Below are 24,896 nucleotides of genomic sequence, written 5' to 3'. Positions count from 1 at the left end.
TAGACATTGATGAAGTAGTTCATATGGAGTTACATTAAAAATTTGTCATAAATAGCAGAATAAGGGCAGATGTTTGATATGCAGTGAGTCTTCTTTTTGATGTTTCTTATGCTGAGTCAGGCTGAAATGAAAGGGATCAAAGGAAAGCATCAGAAAATAGAGGTGACATAGAACTTGACAAAGGCAAAGTTTGGAAAATAAGTCTGAACTGCAAATAATAAAGCTGATATTCCTTCTGACCTTGCAGGAAAGCAGACAGCTTCATATTAGTGATACATTCATATCTCTTCTGAGATGGTATTGAGCTTATTCACAAGGAAGTACTCATCAGCTGTTTCTCCACAAACTTCTTTGGAATTTACCACTGAAAATGAGGCTTGTTAAGCAAGATTTCTTCCTTGTTATAGATTTCTCTTCCTTGTCACAGATTTCTAAGACAGAACTATCTTTAAAATAGGAAATACTTATTTCTCATCAAACTGTTCATTTGTTTCTCATCATACTGTTCTTCTAACAAAAAATTCTGCCCTATCTGAAGTCATGCTGCCTTATCAGAGATGCTTCATTTTTGAGCTCCACTTTGTTCTCTGTGTCTTTATATTTTAATGAAAGTTCTTTCTAATAAGCGACTGACTTCTCCCAGAGGAGTTCTTTGAACTGTTCCCAGCTCATGTTATCCAATGCTGCACAAATCTTCTCATAGTGACAAAATTTAACAAACAAGCAGAGAAAATTAAAATCATGAGCAGGTAAGCCCATGGAGAGAAGAGCCAGTCCAATTGGAAAAATCAAATTTGAAGGAAGTTTCTAGCATCCCAGTGTGACAGTGTTGTGCACTTTGTGCTCTATGGGTATATGAAGCTGATTGGAGTAGGTCTCGTATTCAAAAGTTAGAAGGAAACAGTGTGAGTTCAACTCTGATGACCAGTTCTCACATTTAAGGGCTTTAAATAAAAATTTAGGATTTTAGTGTTAGATGTTAATTTTGTTTCAAAATCTTGCCCTAAATCTTATAGAAAAATAAGGAGAAAGTTCCAGACTTTTTTGCTTGCCTAGAGTCAGTGGTATAGGGAATTTGTTTTGAAACCACATTGTGGTTTTCAGTGGGGTTTGCTTTGCTTTGAGGTTTTGTTTGTTTTTGAGGCAAAGAAGATCTTAGTAAGAGAACTGTCTCCCCAGAGATCACTGCACCAACACATTTAATCTCTAGGATTACGTTGCTTTGTCAATTGTCAGAGTGCTTTGAGGTTGACACATTTACCTCATTTGAGGCATTATCCTATGAAGAGTTACAAAAATATTGGTGAAGGGAAAGTGGCAGTAAGTTGAACGTTTCCAATCCCTACTTTTTTTCACAAAGCACCCTGCCATTAGCCTGTTAATATCAGGCTTCCAATTAAAGCTCTGTATGATAGTACTGAGAGACCTGAGAAACGAGCACAACAGAGTCCTGAGTATACAAGTTAAAGTAAATGCACAAGCACACACTACAGACATGTGAAAAATATCAGGTTTGACACCTCTCAGCATGTGTAGGTAGTAAGCAATGCAAATTCAGAAATGTTCTTTCACTAGCCAAGTACAGTAACTGTAGCCAGAAAAAGTATGCAAAGAAGAACATGAAAGAAAAACTTTCTTTCAAAGAAAGTATGCCATGACTCAGAAAACAAGATTTTGGTCATATCTGGCATTAACATAATGCCAATAAGCAAAAATTAATTCAGCAGTAGTCCCAGAAAAAATACTCGCTGTACAAACAGGAAACAAAGCACCAAACACATAATTTGGCAGTGGTTGAAATGTGTGAAGACGTGCTCAGTGCTGTGGAAGAGAGGATAGCAAACTTGCCAAGCTAAATTTAAACTAAACAGTGGACGAACTATCACTCTGCCAGGGAAAGCCAAACTGCAATGCCAAGGAAAATTTAAAGGTTAAAATATCAGGGAATATAGCGATTACTGAGAAATATGTTTTGATTGACGGATGTATTTATTTACAGTTAAACTTGCTAAACAAGTGGCAAGTGATGACCTCGGTAGAACTACAGACAAAACAATTGCTACTGAAAGAGCATGCGTGCAATTTTGGCTTTTCTCTAGCAAAGCTGCAGAAAAACTTAATGTTTTGGAAAGAAAACAAGTAACAACTTTTGGATAAGTTACTCCAAGAATTAAACTGCTTGTGTCACTCAGTCCAGAAGAGCTTTATGAAATTCTTTTTGAAGAAAAAGAAAAACCTACAATAACCTGTATTTCTAAAGTAAGAGAAAAAGTTAGGCAAATAGACAGAATCCTTGTCCTGAAGTACATAAAGCCCAGTAACCAACGGGCCAGTAAGCCTTGCCTCAATCCCTGGCAAAGTAATGGAGCGCCTCATTCTGGAGGCCATCTCTTTTCACATGGATGAGAAGGAGGAGATCAGGAGTAGTCAGCATGGATTCACTAAAGGTAAATCATGCTTGACCAACCTGATTGCCTTCTACAATGAAGCAACTACCTGTATGGATGAGGGGAGAGCAGTGGGTATTGTCTACCTCAGCTTTAGCAAGGCTTTCAACACTGTCTCTCACATCCTCATAGGCAAACTCAGGAAGTGTGGAGTGGGTGAGTGGAGAATGAGGTGGATTGAGAACCGGCTGAATGTCAGTGCCCTATGGCACAGACTCTAGTTGGAGGTCACTAGTGGTGTCCCCCAAGGTTCAATACTGGGCCCAGTATTGTTTCAGTTATTCATCAATGTCTTGGATGAAGGGACAGATGCCTTCTCAGCAAGTTCACTGACAACAGAAATCAGGGAGGAGTGGCTGATACCCCAGAGGGCTGTGCAGCCCTTCAGAAGGACCTCAACATGATCCAACAGGAGAGATGGGCAGAGAGGAACCAACTGAAATTCAGCAAAGGCAAATGCAGGGTCCTCCACCTGGGGAAGAATAACCTCAGGCACTGGTACAGGCTGAGAGCTGACCTCCAGAAAGCAGCTCTGCAGAGAAGGACCTGGGGGTCCTGGTGGACAACAAGCTGTCCTTGAGTTAGCAGTGCTCTTGTGGCCAAGAAGGCCGATGGTATCCTGGAGTGTATTAGGAAGAGCACTGCCAGCAGGTTGAGGGAGGTGATCCTGCCTCTCTACTCAGCCCTAGTGAGGCTGCATCTGGAGTGCTGTGTCCAATCCTGGGCTCCTCAGTATGGAGAGACATGTATAAAATGTCAGTGTCTGTAAGTATCTGAAGGGGGGTTGTCAGGAGGATGGAACTAGGTCCTTCTTCTTGGTGCCAAGTAAGAGGAGAAGAGACAAAGGGCAGAACCTGATGCACAGGAATTTCCACCTGAATATGAGGAAGAGCTTCTTTACTGTGCGGGTGACCATGTACTGGAACAGACTGATCAGAGAGGTTGTGGAGTCTCCCTCACTGCAGTTATTCAAGACCTGTCAATGCAATCCTGTGCAATGTGCTCTGGGATGAACCTGCTTGAGCTGTGAGGTTGGACCAGGTGACCCACTGTGGTTCCTTCCAATCTTACCCAATATGTGATTCTGTGAAAACTCAGCCAAGATGCTTGGTTGCCTACATTCAAACAATTTAAACAAAACACCCTCAAGAATTGACTGCCAGATGCACGCAACAAAAGGAATATCATCTGATTGGGATAAAAGTCATGATTTTCTTACAATTTGGTACCAAGAATAAATATCAGCAGTTTAGATAGAGTGCTCCCTACTGTGGTAAGAACATTAGTAAGAGAACAGAGGGACTGAGAATGCTCCTGAGGACCTGACTGGGGGAACACATGAAGCCTCACAGCACAGTAGCTGTTATATTAGAATGTCATCTACCAGGAAAATTTGTATGACTGTGAAGACAACTGGTTGAATTATTCTTGTGTCTTCTAGAAGCAGCCAACAAAGCTAAACTAAAATGTTTGAGGAGTAAGTGCAACAGCATGAATGGCAGACCTGCTCATCTCAAAGGTCTATGATACAAGGCTGGAAAAGTCCCCACAAAAAAGCCCATGCCTGTAGCTCTCATCATATGCTGCCTGCCCAACAGAAGAATTTGAGAACCAAAGGCATCTATGTTCTCAGTCCAACAGAACTAGAAGTAAATATCCATCGAGTCACCTCTGAGCTAATTTCCAGGCAGAAGCCATGGAGAAACTGTGAGTAAGCAAAGAAGTGGGATAAACTTTACTGGTGTTCACACTCACTCTTCTGGGTGGAGAAAAGAGAAGCCTCATCTTCTCAAGTATCCCAAACTCTCACTATGGATTGAGTGCTCAATATAGCATCACTTATGAAGACACTGAAACCTTCAATAAGTCTTATGTCAGAGAGTTCAGGAGCTGATTGCAACATGTATCAGAGTGTCCAGAATGAGAAGAATGCCTTTGGGCAGAGACAGATGCTGTTTACTATGAAAATATGACTGTGATAGAGATCAGGAACTTGATGTCCAGTGGAATATATGGATGGGAACAAGATGCAAAAAGAGACAACGAAAATACGCAACTTCCAAATGTACAATGGAGCGAAGTGGCAAGGGTGAGTGGCTTGACTGAGAGAAAATGCACTGAAGTAGAACGTAGACATTTTAACTAGGGCTATACAGAGCTGACCTACTCTTTGCTGCCCAGCACGGAAGGCCAGACACCCTACAATAATTTATCCACTTCTTTATCATTGCAGATTTTTTCTGCTAACTATACAAACATTCTTATTGCAGGCAGTTTCTTAGTGTGCTGAGAACTGAGTGAACTCCTGAACTCCCAAGTGATGACTGACATCCATGAAGTGATAAGGCATTTCATCAGGCACAACCTGCTATCTCATTCCACCACCTCACAACCAACAGCATTCTAATCATATATTAGTACTTAAAATTATAAATACACTATCTGTGTCCTTCAGTGTGGTCTTAGGTTTACTGTAAGTACTATGACTGGTATGAGAAACAGGCAAGAGAGCCAGGTAAAGGTTGAAACTATACTTGTAAGCAAGAGACTATATGAAGTCATAATCAAAATGCCTCATCAGGATTATTTGCTGAATATAAAAGAGGCAGCTTTACTAAGAATTGAGGAGATCTCTTTGGGGTTGGGAGCTTCCTGTGTTGGCAGTTCCTTGTTGTGTCTCAAGGAATGTTGGTCACAGGAGGCACTAAGCTCTTCAGCATTCAGAGCACAGCAGCATCCAGCCCTCACCTAACCTGTCCCTGGGCGAAAAGGTATTGGCTTTGATGAGATAAACCCTTGTCATGTAAGGGAGGAAAGGATTGGCACTGGGACTGCAAATGTGGTAATTTACCTGCTACAAGCACAAAGCCTGAAGAGTAGATGTAACACAGGCAGAGTGCCCTCAGCTAGGGGCTGGTCAGAGAGGAAGGAAACGCAAACCAACTAGGTGACCACAGTGACCAGCTCAGTTCTGCCATCCCAGCAGAACAAATTGCAAAGCCATCTCCTCTCTTCTTCCTGAAGGGTGGAGCTCTTTTCACTGTCCTGATGTTTTTTTCCTTTTCTTCTTTTTTTCCAAACCTTTTAATATACCAAGTATGGAACTCTAAAGACAACAGTTTCCACAGCAGCAAAGAGGTGGTGAGTCATGTAACAAAATAAGGTAGCAGCAGCAAATATGAGTGTTGGTGCAGGTGTTTATATATGTTTAGAAAGAGAGAGGTTTTGTAGGGCCTGTGGAAGGATATTAACCATTTGAATTACAGCATTTGAACTTGGGCTTGATAATTCAGACTGTGATTGTGGAAATAGTAAAGAGGAGTTTCTAGGGTATTTTAATCAATATAAGCTTAACCATATGTATGAGTTAATGAAACCCTGGTCTGATGAACAGCAGAGGGATTCCAGGAACACTTAAAAACTTGCTGTCATGGTTTCACTTGCCATATGCAGCACTGGTTCATGTCAAGAAAAGAGAGCAGCTAAGCCTTTATTCTCCAGTGTTTCTTCTAGTATGTCTATAACAGTAACCTTGAGCTCATGGCCAGCCTTCACAAAAAGGCTACAGGAAAACAGATGGTGAATCATCGTAGTAGTATGTTCAGGGAATGATTTCACATTTCCTGTACAAGTAGCAACACCACCTAAAATTTAGCCAATTATTGGCTTTCTCTTTATATACTGAGATATGAAATATAAAAGACATTAATCTGTGTATTCGGTGCATCCTAATATAGCAATCTGAATAATGGAGCAGAGGTATTGTAATTTTTATTCTCTTTTCTTCAGGAAGTCTCTAGTCGACCATTTCTTAAAAGTGGAAAATTCAGAGCTCCCAAGTGCTCCATGATCTAAACAAGACCAACTGCTGTTATGAATGGAAGCCTTCCATAAAGAATAACCCCACACTTTTCTGTCTCTGTTGGTACCTGAGGCTTGAGACAATACCAGCATGAGTCTTCAAGCTGTTTATGATGTTGTAGGTGAAAGTAGTAGGTTGGGACAAAAGGTGAAAGGAGAGAGGTATGAGGTGGCAAGTGTAGAAGCAAGAAAATCTTTTAGCAATTGGAAAAAAAGGAAAATGAAGCCTAAACAATGGGGAAATGAGAAGCTAATTCAGACATGGCATAGCAGACTACACAGTTAGGCAGCACTGGAATATACTGTGGTCTAGAGTTGTCAGAGTTGAAATGTACTTGCAAAGGTAAAATAATAATTTTATGTGCTCCTGATCTGTATTATGCCTTCTCCACCCAGGCCATCCCTTCCTCTGTCTCCCAAGAGGATCTACGAACACACCTCTGTTTACATTACCTTTACAATCAGAAAAGAAAAATGTAATTTTGCTCTGTTGAGGACTGCCTGTGACTTTAAACAACAGACTTCAAAACACTGACACATCAAAACAAGTATTTTAGTGGGCTTCAGAGTCTGGATGAGTATCATAAATCTTGGTATCATGGGTCTTTCAAGTTTGCCTCCAACAGGGGTTCCTGTTAAATGGACACAGACATTTATGTTGGTCGTTCCTTTTCAGGGAACTCAGGGGCATTTCAGGAACTCGTTTGGGATATCAGAGTGTATGTTCATCTCCATGTGTGTGTGTTCTCTGGGTCTCCTATTGGATAAAATAGCCAAAACTCTTGGTGGATCTCATAGACTAAGCAGCTCGAGAGGGTGTCAGTATCTAAATAAGACACCTTTATTCAGCTTGTTCCCATTTTAAGTGGTCTTTAATCCTGGTGATACAGACATATATCCTCTCTTTTAAGTGGGAATTGTCACCAGGGCTCTAGAATAAAAGCCAGCTGTCTCAGGGTGCTCAGCTGATGGTATATGCCTCTTTTTCACTACAGGCAGCGCTCAATGGGGTTCCAAGGAGATGCACTTTTCCCTGGTTTGTACCAACAGCAATGCCTCCAGGTGGAGATGGCAGCAGGTTTCCGCACTGCCAGGGCATGCTGTGTTTCTGATTCCTGGCTATCTGTGGCCAAGGGACATTGATTGCAGTCTTGAAAACCTTTTTGGAGTCATGGCCCCATTGTCCTGACAGATGCAGTAGGTTATGTGAGGCCCACCAGAAGAACCTCTCTGTTCCTGAGCGAGCCTGTCCCTCGGGCAGCAGGACAGCTGCTTGCTCTACAGCAAAGGGGGCAAAACAAACTAGGGAATGGACACTTCTGAAGGCCTCAGCATAAGAGATAGTGTCGCTAACACCTGGGAAGACTGTTAAAGCCAGAAAGCCTTGAAATTTCCAGTGACAAGAGAAGGAGGCAGCCAGGGCCTGTACCCATCTGCAGTGACTGCACAACAAGGGGACACCTGCACCCCATATCCCTTCTGTGGATTGCATCTCCTCTCTCCACGGCCTGTGGCAGGGATGTGTGAAGGGTTGCAGTTCTGGGTTTCATGTGTAATGAACAGAGCTTGAGCGGTGACAGATCCTCACGAGGGCTGGATGGAGGCAGCCATGAGGATGGAAAGGCAGCCTGCTGGGGTAGTGTAGCTCTTCTCCAGCACATGGCCCACAATGTTTACCCTACATCCAGCAATGCTAAATAGGAAGAAGCTACTGCTCCCTCAGCATATCACATTACCCCCCTGTTTCAACTATCCATCATTTCTGACTTGTATCAGCTCTGCCTCCTTTCCTCCAGCAGAGTTATACATATGGACCATGAGGTCCACTCCTTCATGGGAGAACTCCAAGAAAGTGTGCAGAATGGGAACATCATATGTAGAAACAGCTTCCAGGGGGAAGGTCCCCCACAATCAGTTCAGGAGACAGCACCTGCTGAGACTCTGCTGGGAAAAACCTGTGACAGCAAAAGTCGGAGAGAGGTGGCCTTTCTCCTTTGTCACCTGAGAGAGGTGTGTGTGTGACTGACTATTGACAACAAAAGCAGGCACTGACTTTGAGAGGGTGCTGCAGGCTGGAGACATCCAGCTTCACTATTCAGAAACGCCACCATCAAGATGAGACCGGTGCAGAACAGCAGTGAAGCTCAAGGAGATACATACTGGACATCCACAAACCAGAAGCCACTTTTAAAACTCCTTTAGGGGGTGTCTTAGAAACTGGAAATAATAATAATGTTGTCTTTCCTCATCAAAGTCTGACTGGGCTGTATCAGCAGTAAAGTATGTGCAGACCTTCCATGCGAGTCAATATTAAACAAGACTGTTTGCTTATTATATTGCTATGTTAACTCTGTAACTGGTTATGTCACAACAAATCATGTGGCAGTCTTAGGGTTATTTTTCTTCCTCCTGAGAGGTAACGTGGAGTTTTTTTTCCCTTTAGAACTGATTTTCTCTTCTAAATCTGACTACCCAAACAGTCATTCTGTATCCTGCAGTTTCCTTAGTCCTACAAACCAGTCTTTGGAAGGGCAGATCCAGTATTGCAAGAAAGCTTCCCCTGCCCCTTATAGGAAGCATCATTCCTTCTGCTGGTACTGAGCAGAGACCTCTTCTTGTGGTTAGTGGTGACATCCACAGAGGTGTCTGGGTATTTCATTTGAGGAAGAACAGACTCTATGAGGTGAAGGACGGCCCAGCTTCTACAAGAAGATCTGACATCTTGAACTGTGTTAGGTAAACTTCGTTAAAAACTGTAGAGTCCTTAGAAATTTCTTCTCCCCTTCAACTGAAGACTTTTCCCTAATATTGTCTTTCAACAACAAGTCCAAGAGCATGAAGTAATATCATCCCTGAAGGCCAGCTGGTTTGGTGGTACATGCCAAAGGAACTCTGTTTTCAACAGAGCTGAAGAAATAGGCCTCCAACAGTACAGATCGATTGCCCCACACAAGTGACCCGAGGCTCAAAGTAAGTTTATCGCACCTGCAGTTTTGGACAGACAGTAATCTGCATAGCTGAGTTTGATGAGATGATATCCAACAGCCTCATGTGCTGCCTCCCGTCACCAGTGAGAAGTGGAGCTCAAACAGGTAACATGCAAAATGCACATGAAGGGGTGGGATCAGGGAATTCATTTTGTTTCCCTAAACAGTAATAAAAAATGCCCTCCTGATCTCAGTGCATTTGACATAATATAGTAAGAACGTGATTAGCACTTAATACTGTTTAATAAATATGCCCATTAACTTAGGCAACAGTAACCAGTACTTGCACAGATAAATAACAAACTTGACCAGTCAGTGGTGTGAAACAATCACAGGGAAGCAATACATTAATTCTGCTTCCCACTTTAAGGCTGAATTTGGACATCCCTCCCTAATACCCTGCAGAAGTCTTCTTCAAACACTGCAAATATATTTGGCTATGAAAGGAGTCTCTATTTCTTTATTTCATATTTGTTGCTAAATGGGGGGCAAAACCCCTCATCTGTTATTTGGGGAGACTGTGAGAATGGGAAGAATAGAATTAATTTGTGATCTGAAACTTTATAATGTGTTTTTTTGATCAGGTTTATAATTCATCAAGGCTTTGAAAGAAAAAGATTAAATGTCAGTTTTCAAATCCAAGTCATAGAGTAGACACTTTCGGCCCTTGGAGGAAGTTCCCAGGCTTGGGGACCCAAGGAATCCTGTAAAGCACCTGTAGAGGCTCCTCACAACTCCCTCTTGGTCCCCACTAAAGAACAGGGCTTGCCAAGCACCTGTCAGGGTTGGAGCTTGCTCTAACAGGGCATGTTGCTCAGCCAGGCCCCCCACAGTGTTTCAAAGCCTGTGTTCTTCTTTGCACTTCCACGGGATTGGTATCCACAGAGCCATTGATCACAGCACAACTGCCCTCCAGCATTCTCCTTCCTCAGACTTATATTCTTAAGGTCAGACACTGGCCAACAACAGCTCACATACACAGCAACCCCAAGCACAAATACAGGCTGGGTGGAGAATGGATAGAGAGAAGCCCTGAGGAGAAGGACTTGGGGGTGTTGGTGGGCAAGAAGGTTGACATGACCCATCAACGTGCACTTGCAACCCAGAAAGCCAAACATGTCCTGGGCTGCATCAAAAGAGCGTAGCCAGCAGGCCAAGGGAGGTAATTCTGCTCCTCTACTCCACTCTGGTGAGACCCCACATGGAGTACTGCATCCAGATCTGGGGTCCCAACATAAGAAGGAGGTGGAATGTTGGATCAAGTCCAGGGGAGGACAGTGAAGATGATCAGAGGTCTGGAGCAGCTCTCCTATGAAGACAGGCTGAGATGCTTGGGGTTGCTCTGTCTGGAGGAGAGTGGGCTATGGGGAGACCTTATATCACCTTTCAATACCTAAAAGGGGCTGACAAGAGGGATGGAGAGGGATATTTTTACAAGAATGTAGAGACAGGATGAGGGGGAATGGCTTTAAACTGAAAGAGGGCAGGTTTAGATCAGATATGGGGAAGAAATTCTTTACTGTGAGGGTGGTGAGGTTACCCAGAGAAGTTGTGGATGTCCCATCCCTGAAAGTGATGAAGACTGGATTGGATGGGGCTTGGAGCAACCTGATCTAGTAGAAGGTGTTCCTGCCTGTGGCAGGGGGGTTGGAACTGATGATCTTTAAGGTACTTTCTAACCCAAACCATTCTATGATTCAATGATTCTGTATGATTTGGCATTATTACTTGAGTAAATTAATAATTACTGAAGGGAGTTTCCAAAGGCAGAAGAATAAGCTGTGTAGCTCCTCCCAAGCCCCTCTGAGGTAGTGCAGGGAGCAACTGGGTGAGTGGTGTTCATGAGATTTGCTCAGTTCTGTTTCATTTGCCCTGTATCAAAGGCACCCAGTATATACTGTATCCTGAAAACTTGCTTGGCAAAGAGTGCCAGCAGCTGCACTAGGGCAGGACTCAGCAGAAGGAAGCCCATTAAATGAATTGCTGATGACCTTTGATTTGAGTACCAATATTTAGAAAGCAAATGTTTAAACCCATGCCATTAAGAAGGGAAGCACAACTTTGCCATGGGCAACTCAGGCAAGGGGTGCTGCTGAGGCAGTCCTGGGCAGTGCAGGGGAAGAAGGCAAACAGCCCTCTTCCCCTCCCCTTCCTCTCCCAGCAGAGCAGCCCACCCTGCCCATCATGCCCACACCAGGGAAGGGGCAGATATTTAGACCCCAACAAGGCAGGTGGCTGCTGCACCAAGAAGGGTGGGAGTTTTAGAGCTGTTTCAAGCCCAAAGGCAAAATAACTTTGGACATCCCTCCTGCTCACATTGCCTGAGACTGTACAAGTGGAGACTGTGCTACGAGAAGAACACCTTCCAATCCAGCTGCCTGCTGTGACCAGAGCTCAGCTGGCCCTGTGGGACTGGCCCCAGCTGCTGGCTACCTGGCTGGTACCCATATACTGATGGGACTTCATGAAATCAATTGATGTTGGTCAGGTGCAGCAATAGGCCAAGAGAGTATTTTTCCCTCAGAGTGGTGCAGAATTAGCTCAGCTGGTCAGTTTATAATTGGGTACTTGCACTTAACAGTATTCTTTCTGTTGGATTTTTATAGTTTTGTCTCTTCTTTTTTAAACATGAAAAATAATCAGTCTTAAAATAAAATAATTTTTTAAAAAATACCCTGGAAAGTGATCTATAAAAAGAGAAAATCCTTGCCAGGGGGATGCCACAGCAGCGAGCTCAAGCCACAGAAAGCCCAGTTGAAGGCTTCCCTTTTCCGCAGCTACTCAGAGGTTAACCAGGGTCTGTAAGCAAACAGCTTAAAGAAGGAGCCCGGCTTAGTGCCTGGTGTCTTGGGCTGTCCCGGAGACTACCACCCTAATGCCCTTCCAGCAGCCCCTCCCTCCCAAAGGTGATGCTGGGCAAACAGAGCCAGCCCTCGCCCTCTCCCCACGCAGCAAGGAGCCTTCTGCGGGGACGGACTGGACCCGAGCTGGGGCTCAGGGACATCGCAGAAGAGGGTGTTTCTCTTCAGACGGGCGCAGAGCCATGTATATATAAACCCTGGAGCAGCAGCCCGGGAAGATTGTTTAGCACAACCACACCTCGGCTCACTTGGCAGCACGGCGAGGCGCTGCCGGGAGTGCCGGCGGCTGAACCCCGAAGTACACGAGCGTGGAAGTGATCTGCCCATGGGCTCCCGCTGGCTGCTCGTACTGATGCTGCTTCAGGCAGGTGAGTACCACCTCTCGGTCCCTCTGCCTTGCCATGCCTCCCCCCTGTCTGGGGACAGCCTCTCCCCTTGCCGTCAGCTTTGCCTTTTTCACAGCAGGCACCTCGGTGTGATTTGGCCAAGTGAGAAAAAAAAAAAGTGTCACTGGACAATTTTCAACTTTACAGTGAGGAGCTGTGTAAGTGACCTGCCTGCCCACCTCACTTCCCAGCCCCAGCTATGGTTTGCATAGCTGGGGCTGTATGACACAGGCCATTTTCTTTTTTAATAGTTTTCTGCTACAGAGTTTTTAATGTCCGTGTTTCATAAAAATACCTTCTTTTTATACCAGTAACTATGGAGTAAGCAGTTTTCAATTCATCTGAATTTAAAATAATTTTTAAGAAGTCTGTTTATAAAAGCCATAAATGACATAAAGCCCCTACACACAGAGACAACAGTAAACTGGCAGGTCTGAGGTTATACCTGCAGTAGAGTTTCAAAATAAAAAGCAAAACTCTGCTTTAATCTAAAGGCTGCCAGTGTAAGAAGGACATAGAAAGTGTAAGTTGTCAGATCCACCTTTGCTCACCTCTCTGCAGGTATGTTCCTAGCCAAGGTGCTCCACTGCTCCATTAGTAGTATAACTAATGATTGGACATGCTTCTAGTGGGAAATGTGGCTAGATGCAGGCTACTGTGGAGATTCAGACTTTTTCAAGGCTTTCCTAGCTGTGTTGGCTTGGCTGCCCAGCATAGAAAAAGTAGTTTCAGTTCTTGGTCAAGTTATTAGCTGTGCACCTGAATATTAAAATGTACTTTCTGGGGCTGACCTCTCAGCTGCAGCAACCCGCTACTGGCTCAAAATCCAGGCAGCTTTCAAAGAACAGGAACATCAGAGGCTGCCTGAATGCCTCTTGCAGAACATGCAGCCCTAAGCACACTAATTGAGTCTTTTGGACTCAATTTCCTTTGGGGCTTTCACTCTACTTCATGAGCAGGTCTGCACTGTAATTACAGTTCCTTGATCCTCAGAGATATCCCCAAAAGAAGAATGGCCTTTCTTCTGGGTGAGGTACAGTTACCTTACATCATTTTCAGCCAGTGGCCAACAGACCAAGTCCAGCAGTCCTGGCTTAAAAGGCCAGTGAAAGATAGCCATAAAAAATTCAATCTGCTCGTCAGGAAGCCAGAGTGCCTACAAAGAAGTTTTTGTCTCCATTGGAACATTTTCAGGGTCTGCAAACTGCAACAGGTTAAAAAAGCATGATTTAGTTCCCCGAATCCAAAGCAGCTTACTGCTTGTGATTTCCCCTGAGGTGCCTGAGAGCTTGAGCCCCCTTCTAACTCTGAAGCCCTGCTGTTTAGACAAGGAAAATAAGTGGTCTTTTTAGTTTTGAGTAACACTCATATAATGTGTTTTTAGTACGCAACCTGAACACTCAAGTAGTGTTTAGGTGAGCAGCGCTGTTACTTTTTCAGGAATGTGCATTTAATCCCCGAGGAATGCCCCAGGAAGCAGAGGGAGGCTCTGCTGAAACCCCATGCCATGCCGGGGACAGCCCGAGGTGCGATCGCCAGGGTGAAAATGGTGGAGGACAGGGGTGAAAATAGTGGAGGACAGTGCCAGTTCCTGCTGGGGGCCTGGGCTGTGGAGAGGGAACAAAGTCCAGCTTTGTCCTTCATGAGGAGAGACCCTCGTTGTCCTCACTGGCACTTGGATTGGGCTCGGAGGGCAAGCTAGCCCAGAAGATGTGGGGAGAGGCCCAAGCAAGGGGATTAGAGGCTAGGTTTTAAAAGGAAAGCAACTGTTTTAATAATAGTATTGAGTCCTTGGGTGGTTTAGGGGATTAATTAGTCCATGTTTGCACAACACTTTGAAGAGGTCAAGCGTGCTGCAATAACCAGGGGCAGGTGGCAAAGCAACTTCAGTGTCAAGTTCCCAGCTCCCAGGCATCACTTCCCTCTCCATCCAAGCGTGCCACGAAGTCCCCTTGTTTCTTTTTGGAGTGGTTGTGCATGGGTAGGACGAGCACATGGGTTAGGCTGTTGGTCTGAGGGGTTTGATGCTACTGGTGAGTAGCTTTGCAATTCAGGACAGAGTAGAGCAAAGCGCACTTGGTCCTTCACAGTAAGCCCAGGCATAAAATACTCTTATTTGTCACTATTGTTAGCATGATAAGCATCAGCATTTGCAGCTGAGCATCACAGTGGTTTGAGTATTAGGGGCAGGGTACTCTTGGTTTCCATAACAATACTGCAGAGTCTGTGGTTTCCAAAAAAGTTGCAAATTAACATGTGAAATCACAACACCAAAAAGTTGTAACTCAGAAATCTCCAGACTGGCTTGGGTGGTAATTCAGACACTTCAGCTGACATAGAGCTCCTTTCTTTTTTTTTTTTCCCCCAAATTAATGTGGCCAACCTGTTATGACTTGAGTGGAACTTAATAACGGAAGTGGATGCAAGTGTTGCCAGCACTTCCAAAGTCTCAAAAGAAAGGTGATATATACATAGCTCTTGGCTAATGTAGGCACTCTGTGTATGTATCTACAGTTCATACTCTTGACAAAGTATGTACTGTACAGGCTCAGGGACTTGTAGCTATCCCTTAATGCAAACTAATAGTAGTCAGCTTTTTGCCACCTGGAGAATGGGTTAAAACATCCTGGATAGCAGATAACGTAAGAAATTTTGGGCAACACAGAAACCTCATTTTTTTCCAGAGAGCCTAGGTTAGGTCTGGTTGCGTGGTTGTACTCTGCTGCTTCTTGTCCCACTTGGGACCACAGCATAGCTGGAAAACTTTCCCAGGTTTGGAAGCTCTGGAGTGCAGTGAAGCCTAGCTGGCTCTGCATGGTGCCAGCACAGGCCCTGCAAAGCTTAGCAGCTTGAGCTTTGTGATGTGAAGAACCAGGCATGCTGCTCCTGGGTGCAATAGAGCTGCAATCACAGACTAATCGACTGGAAATAGTAAATCTTGCTTGAATTGAGCTCCCTTAGAAGTACCCTGCTTGGGTATTTCTGCATCCACCTCTTGGTCATCCCAGACCTCAGGCAAAGCCTCCTGCAGAGTCCCCCTTACCAGCTGAATGTCATGGCTAGTTAGATTGTTAGGGCTGCAACCAACTAACCAGTCAAAACCAAAACCATTTCCCTTTAAGGACTGTAGGAAAATCAGTGGCAGGTGAGTTTAATTCCTCTGTGTAGCCATGTCCTGTCTTTGCAGTTTGGGAAGGTGCTCTGGGAAAATCGCATTCACTGCACACTCGAGGAATCATTGAATTGGCTGGAGCTATATCATGTGGCACGGGACGGTCTCCCTTGGCATATATTGGCTATGGATGCTACTGTGGACTGGGAGGACGAGGCTGGCCTAAAGATAAAACAGACTGGTAAGAAAAACATCATCTATGTGTCCAGAAGCAGTGGCCTTCCCACCCTTCCCTGTTTGTACTACTGTGACTCCACGGACTCATTTCCTGCCTTGTGGAGAGGGAACTTAGTATATATGAACAGTACTGAGGATTTGTGGGTAAGGACCCACATATCACTTGGGATTTGAATGAGGGTTTAGCCTCCTTTTGGATGAGACCAAAGCTCTTGGGACCTTGTGCTATGTGGGGTAGAAGGCAAAGGGGAAACCAGGATTTAATTTCCTGAAATAGCTGAATATGTATTCATAGAGAGCAAACTCTGCCTGACAAAAAGAGAGTGATCCAAGGTATTTGGAAGGTTATTTAACCCAGGTCCTTAAAATGTCAGCAATGGGAATATCACTGTTTATTCTCTTGAATAAATCCAGATTGTTGCAAGGAGGAATCAATCAAACCTGTTGCCTTCATTGCCTGTTAGTTCACACTGAATCAGGGAAAAACAACAAGGGGGAGCATGGTGTTATTTCCCCTTTTCTTCATTAGTGGGGGGAGATGATGTGCTTGTTATTCCCAAGACTACAAGCAATGTGTCTAGGAAATGTTGTAATCAGGTTTCTTTCGTGTACTTAGTGATTAGCATACATGTAAAGCTTGAGCACAGTGGACTCTCCTGTGCTCTGAACCTGTTATTTGCAGTCTCATCCAGTTTGAAATATCAAAGGCAGAGCACACAAGTCTGTCTTTGCCTAGTCAACACACTAGGCCTTACTGATAAGCAAGCCCTGCTTTTAGCAGTGGTGAAGGCAGTCTGCAGCTCACTGGAAAGAAAACTGAGCTTTCCAGAATACCCTGCTGCTGGAGACATTTCACATTGCTACAAAATTTTGCTGAATTGCCAGGTAAGAAAAAGGGAGAGAAAAAAAAGGAAGAAAAGATGTCAAGGTTAAAGACCAGCTCCTCTGTGGGCATGAAAAAGAAGTTGTCCCTTAAAACTAATGGAGCTGCCTTCATTAACGCAGTGAGATGTTATTCTCCCAAAGCCATCTCATCATGCCCCTTTTTTTTATCCGTGAAATATTTCTATGAACAGTCACTATGGGGCTCAGAAATGATGAGTAACTACCTACAAAGGGTCATAGCTTTCAGGTGTATAGGTTTCTTTTAACTTTCAGTAATATCTCTTGATCTGCTTATCACCATCTACAGCAGTGGATGTGAAGTGTCTAATTATTTCTGTTACCCTTTACCAGTTCTCATAATAAAGCCTTTAAAGTAAAACATGACTTCATTAATTTAGAGTACTGCTTTTATTGAAGGGCTGAGCAGAGGGACCTAAAAGCTGTTTTCCATAGAGGCTGAGTGACCTCCAAGTTTATGTGACTCCAGGAGATGCAAATAGTCAGCACTCCTAAAAAACAGAGAGTAAAATATGGCCACATATTCAGCAGCCAGTGTTTCTGCTGTTGTTTGAATCCCATTGGATATGGATTTTATCCTAAAAGCAGAAAATGAGACTTTGCAACTGGAAATGCCTCAAAATACCAGATAGTTTGTAAAAGGGAAGCTTGATCCTTTAAGTACAGTCATTATTATTCCTTAGCTGCAATGCTTGGCTGCAATAGAAAAACTGGGAGGTTTTATTTAGCTGGGAAGAACCAGCAATGCCCCACTAGATTTAGCCCTAAAATATTCTATTTTCTGTTTGTTAGAGAAATATTGATATCTGTTACAGAGAATGCTGCAAAGATCAGTGTGGTTGAGTACTCCATGCCTGTGAAAGTGTCCACTTACTTTCCGTATTTGCCATTCTAAAAAAGAAGGAAGCAGAGTGGCAAAAACTACTGACCATGAATGACAAACACTGTCTGAAATTACCCCCTCTCTTGACATTCTAGGTTTGTTACCGAGACCCTTACAAAAGGAGTAATTTTCTTGTGAGTAACTCAGTCAATCTGTCTAGACAGGGCTAGAATGCTTCTAAGCACCTCTCTTTTATTTGAAAAGAAAAAAGCCACTAAGTGAGCAATCCTTTTACAAGGTTTATTCCATGCACTGACTTTGATGTGGTGTTGTCAGTAATTACCTTTTCCCTTTTGTTCCACTCTTACAGTCTCACCACTTCAGGACATAATGGCATCTCTTCCACATCGTAAATGGATTATTTTTTTTTCTCCTTCTCCTTTCTGGTTCCCTGGGTTGCTGCAGCACCTATTTTGTAAAGCGGGACCTGGAGGGTGCTCAGTGTTTCCCTGAAAACACCAATGCCATGAGAGGCAGAGTGGCATATATGACTCATCTAAGTCATAGGATCATTAAGGTTGAAGAAGATCATTGAGTCCAACCTTTAAGTCCTGGAAAACGCATAGGAAGGAGAACGATTTCTCCCTCTGTTGCAAAGTGCAAAAGAAAAAGCCACACAGCAGTGATGGGGCTGTTAACATGACAAACACAATGTGACAAATTCTTAATTTATTGGCTTTTACTCCACAGCAGGGGTCTGGCCGGCTGATCCCTGGGGACCAGCCGGAGCTGTCTGTAGCCATTAGGGCTGTCTCATAGCCCAGAGGTGATGAACAGGTTGTTTACTATCTAGATGACACAGTTGTATTTGTTCTCCATACCTGTTGACCAGTGCTCTGCCATGATGTTGGCCGGCTCTGTTTGTGTTGGTGTTACCAGGTTATTAAAAGCTTAACACCACTCTGACCCAGGTGCAGCAAAAGGCATTTCCAGACAGGAGGGGACTATCTGAAGGTGGCAAAGGACAGCAAAAGGCTTCCTCAGTCTTTGCTCCCTGGCATCTCATCACATCTGAAACAGATGTTTGTAAAATATGAGCCAAAGTCTTCTCACTTTGAGTTGGTGTAAGCTACATGTCACCCTGCTGCAGCTATGGGTGTCATCAGGAGGAACTCCTGTAAGGGGAAACAGAACTGTGTCCCAAATCCTGTGGTCCTGCAGAATTTATGCAATTCTTCCTGGTTTTGCCAAGCCAGATAAGGAGCAGTGAGTTCTCACAGCTAACTTGCTCACCGCTCTAGTGCTTATTTGCTTGTCCCTGCATGATTCCCAGACCATCTTTTTACTCCAGCAATATCTGTTCTCTCTTCTCCTACCTCTTTTTTTGTTTGTACCCTCTGGCTATCCATGAAGAACAGTTTCTTTCCCTTGGCATAGGCTCTTAACACCTTCCTTTGCCCCATCTACCTTCATGTTGTTCTTCCTCCCTACGTACCTCCATCGCTGACACCAACTTTCCCAATTTGCCTCTTGGTTTACTCCCCAGACCTCACAAACCCTGTGATTTCTACAGCTGGCACTCTGCCTCAGCTCAGCCTGACTGTGGCTCTCCACCATGGCCTCCTGTGCACTGTGTCCCATATATGAGACACCGATGATGGGCCTGTTCTGCTCTCTGTCATCCCCCTGAGGATGGATTAGGCTTTGCTGAAGCTTCAGGTCTTAGCCAGGATGCCCTGGGCTACAGCAAATCCTCCAGATGACACATACCCCAGTTGTAGCTCAGTGCCTTAATCCATCCCTGCCATATTTTATGACACATTGCATATGGACTCAAATGTTGGAGAAAGCCGAGACTTTCACACTTTCCACAAGGCTGTAAATTCTTCTCTCCTTTAGCCTTTCATGTCTAACCTCTTCAGGACAAGCCTAGGAGGCAAGTGTTACCAGACCAACAAAGGTCTGACCCACAGCCTGCTACTCTTGTCATGTCCAATGGAACTGGTTCCATAGGCTGGGTAAGGTCTTCTCAATTATAGCAATTGCTGTAACTCCTCATGGGAAAACTTCTAGATATGTATGTCCCATAGGGCTTAGTCCCTTTCCAAAGTCCTTTGAGGAGCTGGCATGGAAGATACTAGTCTGCTACAATTAACTTACATTTCTACGTTTCACAATGCAGTGAGCAGTCTGGTTGTAATCTTCACACAGCTTTCATCTTCCGAGGTAGAGAAAAAAAAGCATTTAGCTCACAGACTCATCTGTGGGATGAAATTGCTACTTTTAACCACTAAATTGGGACCTCAGTCAGTAGGGAAAGCAGACTGAACTAAATACAGCCTCCATATAATCACAGGGGTTACATGAAGGCTGAATTTGATCTGTTGTCTCTTTCACCTGATTCACCTGATCTGGTTCCAGGGATTTTATTAGAATTTGCATCAGTGGTGAATTTTCTTTGCAGTTCCAAAATTGGTGGGTTTTTTGTTTGTTTGGTTGGTTCGTTTGGTTTGGTTTGTTTTTTTCTCCTGGGCTTTATCACCTCACAGAGCCCACCACCCCTCATATCCATAAACAAATTCCTAAAAGGGCAAAATCCTCCTGTAGCAGAGGGTAATGAAGTTCCTGATGCTCCTAAACTCTCGAATAAGGTACCGGCAGCTCCCAACACATCCCTAGAGAAGCCCTATTTCCTGAACAAGAAATCCTTATCCTTCTCGCAGTGTTTTTCCACTTTTCCACAGGGACATAATGATGGATCCCAGACTTTTATTAACTTTTCAGGTACATTGGCTTCAGGTGTTGAAGATAATCAAGATCTTCAACTGTGTTTGGTAATCTACAAGCAGCCAGCACAGCCATGCTCCCTTTTGGTCAGTTCACCAACCTCTTGAACTGATTCACATTCACAACTCCAGAGCTTCTCTAAAAGCTGTCCACTCATCATTTACCCCTAAACCCAGCCTGTCTCAATTCCTCCTGCTTAGTAGAGTAGTTTCTCTGTAGAGTCAGAGCAATTGTGCAGGGATGGCTTCTGGAAATACAGATCGCTCCCATCTGCCTTCAGCCTCTGACTTAGCATCTTTGTTGAAACAACCTTTGTTATTCAGCAGAGAACCTCTTTAAGTGCTGAATCTTTTCTTGGTTTATTTTGAGTCCCTAAACTACCAGAATAAAATTCAAGTGGGGTCAAGTTTTATATAAATTCTGAAGTAATTGACAGTGAGAGTTATCTCACTTCCTAGTCTGTAGGACAGATGTCATCAGCTGAGCTATTCACCCTCATCCCCCTCTATGGTCAGCAAAATGCAATTGCACTTTCAAATACCATGGTTTTCACCTATGTTAGATCTCTGCAGCATGAAAATGTGAACTGTGCCCCAGATATGCATAGAGAGAGCATTTAAGGATCTGAAGTTAACTGATACAAATTTAACCATTGAGACTGATGACAGCCAGCCCTCAGAAAATGGATTGGCCAAAGAGCATGTGGCAGGTCCAGGTGAACTGAAGAGATGAAGCTTCTTGGTGATATTAAGGAAGGCAAAAAACTTCCTTTCAGTGACATTACCATGTCTTGACCATATGTGCCTTTTTGAGGGCAGAAGCTCAAAGGAAGAAGCACAGTGGTGATGGGAGCAAATATGGCATTAATGAGCTCCTGAGAGATGTGAACCTTCACACAGATGTCAGGATACTTGGTTCGTCAGCAGATGATTTACCGACAGCCAGGGGCAAACGGTGCTGTCATGAGCTGTGTGTGAGCTGAGCCGTCCTGGAGTATATGCAAACATGCAGGATGCAGGAGGACACCCAGACTCTACCTTTTATTCTCTCCCAGGTGCTGCCACATGCACGACTGCTGCTACGACAAGGCAGAGAAGGCAGGCTGCAGCCCCAAGGTGCAGCGCTACCGGTGGGCGTGTGAGCAGAACACCGTGCAGTGCGGTAAGGAAATGTTTGCTCCTGTTGGGTGTGTTTCTCTCCCTCTGCAGGCACTAGGCTGACCAAAGAGCTTTGTGGGCCCCAGAGGCAGGTCTGTATATGCTGAGCTGCTCTCAAAGCTGCTTTAGGAAACGTCTATTCTCTACCAAGATCTCTGCCCATCTCTGGATTGATAGGCTTGCCAAGAGTCCCCAGCTAGAGCTGGGAGGAAAGCTGGAGCCCCAGCACCACCCATTCCAGATAACCTGAGTGGTCTCCAGGCTGAAGAGTGAGAGTTGGGGTGTCCACAAGCCATCTCATTTTGGCAGGGGTGCAGATGCCTCTCTGTAGACCTACTCACTGGCATTAAGCATTGCCTGCTCCTCACTGACCTCTTTCCACAGCTGTGCAATGATCTACAGGGGTGCTCTTCCCATTGCAGTTTTGGCCCTCCCTCCAACAGGACTGTTCATTTTTTTACTTACCCTTATGTGCTGCTAGAGAAGAGCCATGCTGTTTTGCATGGCTGCAAGACAGGTTAAACAGGGTGCCAGCCTGCATCTCTGCCTCATGTGGGGCTCCAGCCTAAAATCCCAGGGTTCCAGCAGGGATTTTGAAGCTTGTAGAATCAAATGCTCTTCAGTGCTGCAGGCATACAGCGAGTGTAGGCTGTGCTGAGCTCTACAGCTGGTACCCAGTCAAGAAGGTTTGAATTACACAATCACAGCCCGTCAGTGTCTTGCAGAGTTTGTTTTGACATGCACCAGATGACTTGAGTCTTAGTATTTGTCACTTCTAAGTCTTCAAGAAGTCCCTGGTGGTAAAATCCATTGTAGAACACTTTGAAAGTTTGAAAAGAAACACATGAGAGTAAAACTTGTCCCCATAATCATCAAAGGTACTTGCTCAAACATTAAAAGATAACTTATCAGAAGACCATATTCTATTGGTGCAATCCTCAGCCTCGCCAGCAGCTGAAAACATGCCAGGAGGTATGGGATGGGGCACAGCACATCTGCAGTTGCTCTTTTCCAAGTGCCGGAACAACCTATTAAATACAAAGTGCTGGCTAAGGAATATACCACTTTAATGTATAACTGCTCTCCCTCCTGCTTACCCACATTTCCATAACTGAGTGATACCCTCTGCAAGTCATCTTTAAATGAAAAAAAAAATCCTGTTTCTTTTTGCCATGAGGGAACAAGTTGTGAATATGAGATGTATCGCTGAGTCCATGAGACATGTGCAGAGTCTGTCCCATAGGAGTGCAGTGGGCTGCAGTTGCTCTGACTTGGCTAACAAGCATTAGTTAAACAAATGCTATTAATTCCCTAACTGACGACCAGGCAAGACCTGAGATGCATCCATGAGGGCTTGTTCTCCACAAACCCTCAGCAGGTTTCACTTCCCCTGATATACCCCATGGGGACGAACAATAGAAATGTGTTCGGAAGGCATATTTCCTACCCCAAGCTACAGCACAGCAGGTGTTACTGGGGTGCAAAGGTATAATGTCTGATCCCATTCAAACAAAAGGGATGAAGAATTAAATTTCCAGGCATGCTTGCTGGGCCCAGGGTAATGATGTCCAGAAGCTTTAGAAGCAGAATTGTTTGCACTGTCATTCCAATGCAACAGGAATTAAATGCCTGTTGCCTGACACTGTAACATAAACACAGACATTTTCATGTAAATTAAATAGAAACTCATTTTACCTGGGATTTCTCCTCCTTTTGCTACCGTTCAGTGGTTTTATTTGTGATATGAAAATAATTGGCAAAACCATATTCTTCAGTCCATATATGCCATAATCTGTAGGCAAATTGCATTCAATAAGTATCTGAAATATAGGAAAGGCTGTAAGTTGTGGAGGCTGGTCAAAAAAAATCATTCTGCTCTAACAGAAATGCTGTGAAGCCAGGCTTTTGTACTCACATTAGATAGACAGTGGCTAGCACAGCATAGGAAGAACTAAAGGAGCAGAGGGGCAAGATTGGTATATCACGCAAAATAGGTAGCTAAAAAAAAGTGGCCTTAGTGCTAAAGAACTAGTTGGTAGGATCCTTGAAACACTTTTTACCAGTAAATGTGTGATTGTTCAGACCAGCTTAGGAAACACAGGCTTTATTTATTTATCAGATACGGGGTTGATCCAGCAAAGTCCAGTGTAATCTGCAACAATTCCTGTACTCATTGCAGTTGGTTTTGGAGTGAAACTTTGCATGAAATTATATATTGAACTTTGCATACTGGAGGTTTTGTCAGTGTTAGATAATCCATGGTAGCAGCCTCAAAGAAACAAGGCACTTTGCCTTGAAATAATATTAGCCCAATGGCTGCATTTGAGCCACCTAGAGGTGGGATGGGGTTCATTAACCCCAAATCAGTCATTTGCAATGTAGCCATCTAAGCTGGTGGCTTTGATGTTCCTTATGGTCCTTACTTAGTCATCTAGTCATGACTAAGTTGCATTCTCTATAGTTCCATGTATGGCTTTGATCAGCTTTGTTAGCTGCTGGCTCATAAAATTCAGGTACCTGGCCCTGTTGCAGAGTTCCTTGGCTCCTCTGCCATGGTCAGAGAGAGATGTAACATTAACTAATGGAACATGAGTGAAGAATGCCCAGTGGGTGCTTCTATGCCCTCAGGTTTCTGCCTATGGGAGGCTCCTCCTTTCAAAGCAGCATTTTTTTCCTTCTGAAATCAGTCTGTTTTGCAGAAGGAAGAATTAGAAGGGAAATTTACTGACTGAGGAAAGGTAGAATATTTTTAGTTCAGGCTAAGATAAAATAATTTTCTTCTTTAGCTCTGACTGCTGAATTAAGCCCCCATTGGTCACAGAGCTCTAGAAGCAGGGAGTGCTCTGTACTGGGCAAATTTTTATAAGCACTGCCAATTTACATTTAGTTGCTACTTTGTGATGTTCTTGGTCTGTTGACAGAGAGGGGACAGGGGAGGGTCAGATCCACTCACAACATGACATGTTGGGCCTGCTGCCACAGCCTCTGATCCCTGAGAGTTGCTTTTTCAGGGAATTGTTCCTCCTAAAACTGTTTCTTGCCTTCAACGGATATAGAATCTCTCATCCTCTGCTCACATTTTCTTTTGCAGGTAACCTGACAGACCAGTGTGAAAAAATGGTGTGCCTGTGTGACCAAGAAGCAGCCAAGTGTTGGGGAGCAGCCCCATACAACCCACACTTCATCCTCTGGCCAGATTTTTTATGTGGACGGACTCATCCCACCTGCCATGTCAGAAATGGGGGGCCAGAATAGTCTTTTTAGGACCTTTCTTCTAACCCTTTGAATACAAAGGTGCTGCAATAAAATTCTTCCTCCTTTACCAGAGCTAACAA

The 24,896-nt window shown here is 44.1% G+C and overlaps 1 protein-coding gene across 1 annotated transcript; it reads left to right on the top strand.

The window, feature by feature from the left end:
• Nucleotides 1-12,481: 12,481 nt before the first annotated feature.
• LOC108506674 (group 10 secretory phospholipase A2-like) lies at nucleotides 12,482-24,890 on the top strand. The gene is made up of 4 exons (XM_017833955.1): nucleotides 12,482-12,524; nucleotides 15,730-15,895; nucleotides 21,459-21,565; nucleotides 24,653-24,890. The coding sequence occupies exons 1-4, from the start codon at nucleotides 12,482-12,484 to the stop codon at nucleotides 24,814-24,816; spliced, it is 480 nt and encodes a 159-aa protein (XP_017689444.1). The 3' UTR covers nucleotides 24,817-24,890.
• The last annotated feature ends 6 nt before the right edge of the window (nucleotides 24,891-24,896 follow it).

The sequence above is a fragment of the Lepidothrix coronata genome, unplaced genomic scaffold, assembly GCF_001604755.1.
Source record: "Lepidothrix coronata isolate B3197 unplaced genomic scaffold, Lepidothrix_coronata-1.0 Scaffold226, whole genome shotgun sequence".
In the NCBI taxonomy this organism is placed as follows: Eukaryota; Metazoa; Chordata; class Aves; order Passeriformes; family Pipridae; genus Lepidothrix; species Lepidothrix coronata.
Note: the sequence above shows the minus strand (reverse complement) of the source record. Positions and strands in the feature narration are given on the sequence as shown.